Below are 6512 nucleotides of genomic sequence, written 5' to 3' on the forward strand. Positions count from 1 at the left end.
ATATTCTATTTACCATTGTTTCATTATTCATTTTGATTTAAACTGTTTCATTTGTGGCACTTCTATCATTCTTTGCTTTTCAGACATTTAAAAGTACAAAAACTAGTCTAAAATGCTGACTAAACAATTATTATTTTTTATTATTATCGATTATCAAAACTTAGATATTTCAGCATTTAATTTTTTCAAATTCATGTGTTCTAATTGATATTAACACACACCAGACGGTTGCGTATTTATATAAACTCTGTAAGAAATGTTTGTGTGCACCAAGTCTTGTGTTCAAACTTTAATGTGCTAATTATATTATTTAAAAAAACATTCTCAGCCATGCAGTTAACCATCTTGTCTAAGTCATATTGTAAATCTTGAGTACAGAGACATGCAGGCTTKCTTTATATATAAAAAATAAACATATGCAAAAGATATCTTTTTTCTTTTTCTTTTTTTTTTGTGCATATGACAGTACTGCTTGACTTAGCCTTACAATTGCCAAACACATTTCAGAATGTTTTTTTTTTATTCCATCTGGTTATCATTAAAAGTATGCAATCTCAGTTGATGTACATTAAAAGTGATGGTTGTACGCAGGACATTGTCTGCTGACACAGATGACAATGAGAGACCAAAAAACACCTGGGGGCCTGGCGGCAGGTAAGACTGGCACCTGTCATCCATCTGGTTGTAACAGCAACCAGACCTCCGCCCGCCGCCACATCCTCTGTTAAATTGTTCATCTCTTGTTTTTTTTTTTGTTTTTGTTTTTTTTGTTTTTGTTTTTGGAGACTGTTCTTTAGGCTGTCTCGTAAGGCTGCACAGTTTACCAACAAAAACAAAAATGTGTTTATCACCTAAATGTTCTAAACATAAAGTTTGATCCTAAGACATCAATCATGGGAACTTCTTATTATGTAAATGTAATTGAATGAATATTTTTACACAAAAAATGTGATTTTTTTTAAATAAGTGCAGCTCTACTTTGTCCAAACAGCAGTCATTAAAAATGAATAAATTTATTTGTCTTTGATCTCATTGTCATCTCTCTGTCAGCATGATGTCATCAAAAAATTGTTTTTGGCCAAACTTCAAAATGCTTGATTCAAGCAAAATACAAGCTTATCTTTATAAGTTGCTGCTTTTAAAAAGCTTTGTCAACCGTTTTCTGTATTTGGCATTACTTTAGCCTGTCGTTATTATGTTTTCATTATGGAAAAGTCTGCATCCGTCTAGACCAATACAATGGCATCCAACAGTCTTAAAAATAATTTCTTCACATGTCAATGTAAAGTAGTAGCTTCAGTGAGAACCTAGATGTGTGTGTGTGTTTGTGTGTGTGTTTGTGCACATGTGTGTGTGCGCGCACTGCAGTTTTTCCTGCCATGGCCCATTTGTCTGTAGAGTATCTATAATACTGTCAAACCAATTATGTGTACCATATTTCATTCTCCCAATAAAATGAAACTTTTTGCACCAACAGCCACCACCAGTGCAGTGATTTAAGCTACTGCCATGCAGGGAGGTCTGCGGGGTGTGTTGATGTGTGCACTTTTGTAAAGTAATGGGTTGAACATGTAGGCTAGGCTTAGTGGCTCCCCAGGGCTGGATTTTTACCAGTGCGCTCTCACACGCACACATACACGTACATGCACTTTTAATGAGGTCAGAATCAAACAGCAGCAGCAGCACTCCCCGCAAACAATTCCACGGGGTTTGAGAGTAAGTGATTAGATCTAACTGGATTAGAGGACTTGATTATCCAAAAATGTAATCTCCTTCAAACAGAAAAATAATGAAGGGGTAGTTAGATTTTATAATGCATCCATTTGAACCTTTGCATTATATTTATCAAAATTCCTAATTCAAACAAACTAATTGGTCATAAATATACATATTTTGAAATATTCATGGAGAATGTCAGGCTGCATACAGACAGTCTTGTGAGTCCATCATAAATTAGCTGATTGTCTTGGTGCCTGTTTTCACTACTCGCTTCAACATTATCTTTATCATCCTGTAACTGGTGGGTTGCTGGTTCAATCTTCCATTCTGTCCATCTCAGCCGTTCTGTCATTGTGAGAGACACTTCACCCGTCTTGCCTGCTGGTGGTGGTCAGAGGGCCCCATTGTGCAGATGCATGGCAGCCTCACCTCTGTCAGTTCAACACATTCTCACTCCCAACCTGTCACAAATTGACGCTTGTTCAGGTTCCCTCTGTGTAATTCACTCGCATCAGTTATTGACGAGATGAGAACAGGGAGGAGGTTCATTGTCATATTTTTGAAAAGTGTAGAAAATGCACAGCAACTAACTGTCCCAAACCCTAAACTTAACTTCTTTTAGCCCTAGACCAGGGCTATTAAACTGGTGGCCCGCGGGTGACCAAAGTTATGCCCGCCAGTTGGTTCATTCMTCTCTTAAGCCCAAACCCCTGGTTTTCTATTACTCTAAGTTCTTTTAGCTAGACATAGACATGTTTGGTATCTACAGAAACATCAGAACCTCGGCTACAAGCTGGTAAAAACCATATCTATGCACACTCAAGACAGCTAGAACTACAAGCAATTGAAGTTACAGCTATGAAWGTGACAATAAAATTGGTTTAAAATTTTGGCAAGTCAGAGATGTCAAAATAATATTTGTGTCAAATAGGAGGCATAATGTGTTTTTGTTTTTGATATTGTTGAATTATGACTACTTTTATGGGGTTCTGTATGTTGTATTCATGATTAAATGCAGCAAAATAAACCATTTCAAAGATAACAGATTTTTGTAATACTTAGTTTATTTACATAATGACTTTAATTGTTGGATGTTCGGCCCCTCAGCTGTTGACCTGCAGTAATTGTGGCCCCTGGAGTAATTTAGTTGAATAGCCCTGCCCTAGACAACCTATCCCTGACCTCACTACCTAAAATTAACCATTAACTCTGATTCCTAATAGTAACCATGGACCCCAATCCAAAGACCTTTGGTGGTGCGTCAATAACTGACACGTCGAAGGAACCTTGACATGCGTCAATATGTGATGAGTTGGGAGTGATAATGTGCTAGTCACTTTGCTTTAAAGCAGCTGTGGCTACATTGTAGCTTACCCCCATCAGTGTTTGAATATGTGTTTGAACGGGTGAACGTTTGTCCGTGGAGACTTGATAAAGCTCTAAACAAGTTCCAACCATTTTTTTCTTTCTTTCTTTCTTTCTTTCTTTCTTTCTTTCTTTCTTTCTTTCTTTCTTTCTTTCTTTCTTTCTTTCTTTCTTTCTTTCTTTCATCATAATCACTTTACAAAGAATGTGTTCATCAAAACATTTTTAAAAATTACTTGACCTAACTTTAATATAACTGACACCACTATTTCAGCTGGATTATGCTGTACAGCTGTAAAACAAAGTTATAAGTTAATTCATTAATTCAAATATTTGTGATTCATTTTCTTAGGCATGATTGGTTATTGACTCATAGATAATTTTGCCTGATTATTCCTGAACTGTTTTATCTCCTTAAATGTCTCTGCAAAATCAGTGGTGCTCAGTAAAACCGGTGCAAGTTAGGACACAATATTATACATAGGTCTAATTACTGATTAAAATGTAACTCGATTTCCTCAACGTTTTAGCCAGTAGTAATATATATCAATATATTTTTCATGTTTTTTAATTAATTAATTAATTTATTTATTTATTTATTTTTGGTTTAAAATGATCAAGCTCAGTAAATAACGTGTTTGTAAATATTTTGTAGGGAACGTTTAATTAAATTTGTAGAAGATTTACTTTTTAATTTGTGTTTATTTTCTCCCATGCCTCCTGCCAAATGATCCAAGTTCTAAAGGAATTTTTCAACATGATGCACATATAACTTTCATAAGAGTTACCTGCAGATTTTAAATGATGCTCAGCGCTTTGACCATTTTATATGTCCTGGTTATTTTTTAATCAAATCAGGTATTCTGCTTGCTGCTCCTTCTTCCTGCCTCCCTCTCTCNCTCTGCAAAAACTAGTTTCACACAAATTAGTTTATTTTACCATAAATTCCAATATATTTAAAAACTAAAATCTGCATGAGGAGATTGCCCAACTGTTGTGAGATAAGCTGAAATGAATCTGTGGAAAATTTGCAGTTTTTTTTATTTACATTTTCATCTCATTTAATTGAAAGTGACTCCACCGTAGACCTGAGTGTTGCAAACAATAAGTGGTGATTATGTGTGGAAACACAACAACAGGATGTTGTTGGATCCTGAACAGCCATTGTCAGGCTGTCATTCACAGCGTCAGTGTCAGGGCGATTAGCCGTGTGATGCACAGAAAGCAAAAATATGCAAAGATGGCTAAAATTTGTGTGATATTTCAGCAAGACAGATGACACAGACTGGAAAGCTCAACGCAGGAATAAACAAGACATCTGTAAACAACAGTGGAGCATCTGCTCACATGGTTATGAGACGGTTCTCTCTCTTTCTCTCTCTTTTTATTGCGAGAGTGCACTCTGTGCCTCTATTCTAATTGATTTGATTAATTCTGTGCCGATTTCCTATGGAGTCAAGAGTGCATAATAGAGCCTGAAAATTAGAAGCTGTTTTCTACAAGCGTAACGAAAGGTCTATATATATATATATATGTGTTTAATTAAATAAATAAATAAATGTATTTTGTTTGTTTGTTTGTTTGTTTGTTTGTTTTACTTTGTTAAAGATCAGTTCAGATTATACAATATTAACAATAGCAGAAAAGTTTGTAAAAAATCAATTAATTACATAGCATTAACTAATGTATAAAATGACAAATCCTGCATTGCATTTGGCAGGGCACACGTTTTGATCATTTCTAAATATTACAACAAAGTTTGTAGAACTGTATATCCATTAATTGTGACATTCATACAATATTGCTTCTCTTTATTTTTAGGACACGCCCAAAGGTCCAGTTCAATGGCTATGTCGGCCATGAGAGCTCCAATGGTCAGGCGTCATTTGAAAATCCGATGTATGACACCAACATGAAGCCCACGGAGGCTAAAGCAGTTCGATTTGATACAACGCTGAACACAGTCTGCACTGTGGTGTAGTGCAGCAAACCTGCCACTATCTGTAAAATGGTTCAACTACCATGTTGCAGTCCTGCAGTGTGGCAGAACCAAGCAAAAGAGAACAAGCAGACGTAAGATTTGGACTTTTCACCACGAGCAGCCTTTGTGTAACATGCTGGTCTCCTGTCAGCAAACTCTTCACAGCTCTTCTCCACATCCTTCCAAAACAATGGTAATATTCACCTCATTTTTGAGGGGAAAAACAGAAGAGAAAAGGTGAAACCAATTAACTAAGGAGTAGCCAACAATCTGATCAAACAACACTCATTTTTGGACTTTGATACTTAGACTGGAGTTGTTCTTAAGCACTGATCCATCAACTAGAAAAAAACACAACTTGATGTTTCAACCAGTTGAGATTTGGGCAACATCTAAAATGAATTGACACTAGCTTTTCATTAAGAAATCGTTGAACTATTTTGGCTCTTTAATACTTTCTGCAACGAAACAGTAGTTTTTTTTCTAATTTGGGCCTGATCCCATGTCAAGTTTAAGCAGTGGTACGAGTTTACTAATCTGTTATACTTCAGACCAGACATGCAGTAAATCTGACTGGTATAATGTTTTTTGTTGTTGTTTTTCCTCTGGGGAAGCTCCAGGACCACTCTATGTTTTTGGTTCCTTCCAGACACTGGATGGTTCCTGAACGTAAACATAAAGCATCATTGGTGCTGGACCAAAATTCTACCACTGGCCTTCCATCACTTTGGATCTGACCAGACTAAATTTTGAGATACAATGACATTTTAGAGATTCAGGGTTTTTTTTTTTTTCTGTAGAAACTAATGCTGGTTGTTTAGTCAGTTAAAGACACAGTTGAAGACCAAATGCAGTCAATGCAGTGACAAAATCAGTACCACCAAATCCTTTCAAGATTTTTTTTACTGTCATAAAATAGTGTCAAATGTACCTGGGTCAAATGGAAGGAGCAGATAGGTTTGGCATGTTCTAGCCCACATAAAAGAGCTGAGTGAGTAGCAGGACAATCACAAACTTTAATTTTGATTTTTTTAAAGGTTGTTTTAAATTTTCATTACCTTCTGCCACAGTTTTAGACTTTATGTCAACCCACAACACATTTCAACTAAATAGGCTGAAACACTGCAAACCATGCTTTATCTGTTAGTTATATTTCTGTGGAAATTTTTTTCTTTTACATTTTCAAATATTGGATAAGGGTATTCAACACTTTAATCAGTCACATGTAGTATTCCATAATAACAGAAGGCAGACTGTGTTGAACCACAATACCAGTCATTTGCATTGTTCTGTATTTGCAAACTATTGACTGGTTTCCAGAGCCTTGTCAAACACAATCAAAGATCCTTGTCCCCTGACTAGCCACAATTCTGTGCTTGGTGGCTTAACAAGTGGAAGCCTCGAGGCAATAAGCTGTCAGGAATGTCAACTGCTGCAATCAACTGTG

At 36.1% G+C, this 6512-nt stretch overlaps 1 protein-coding gene across 1 annotated transcript in view; it reads left to right on the forward strand.

Annotated features, from left to right (window-relative positions):
* Positions 1-5649, forward strand: part of LOC106513169 (CUB and sushi domain-containing protein 1) — a gene marked incomplete in the record, with an annotated part of 415244 nt that extends 409595 nt beyond the window's left edge. Inside the window, 2 exon segments of the mRNA XM_014001862.1 lie at positions 592-654; positions 4906-5649. Coding sequence (XP_013857316.1) covers positions 592-654; positions 4906-5065 — 223 coding nt within the window.
* Positions 5650-6512: the final 863 nt, after the last annotated feature.

This window comes from Austrofundulus limnaeus, unplaced genomic scaffold (assembly GCF_001266775.1).
Source record: "Austrofundulus limnaeus strain Quisiro unplaced genomic scaffold, Austrofundulus_limnaeus-1.0 Scaffold10, whole genome shotgun sequence".
NCBI lineage: Eukaryota > Metazoa > Chordata > Actinopteri > Cyprinodontiformes > Rivulidae > Austrofundulus > Austrofundulus limnaeus.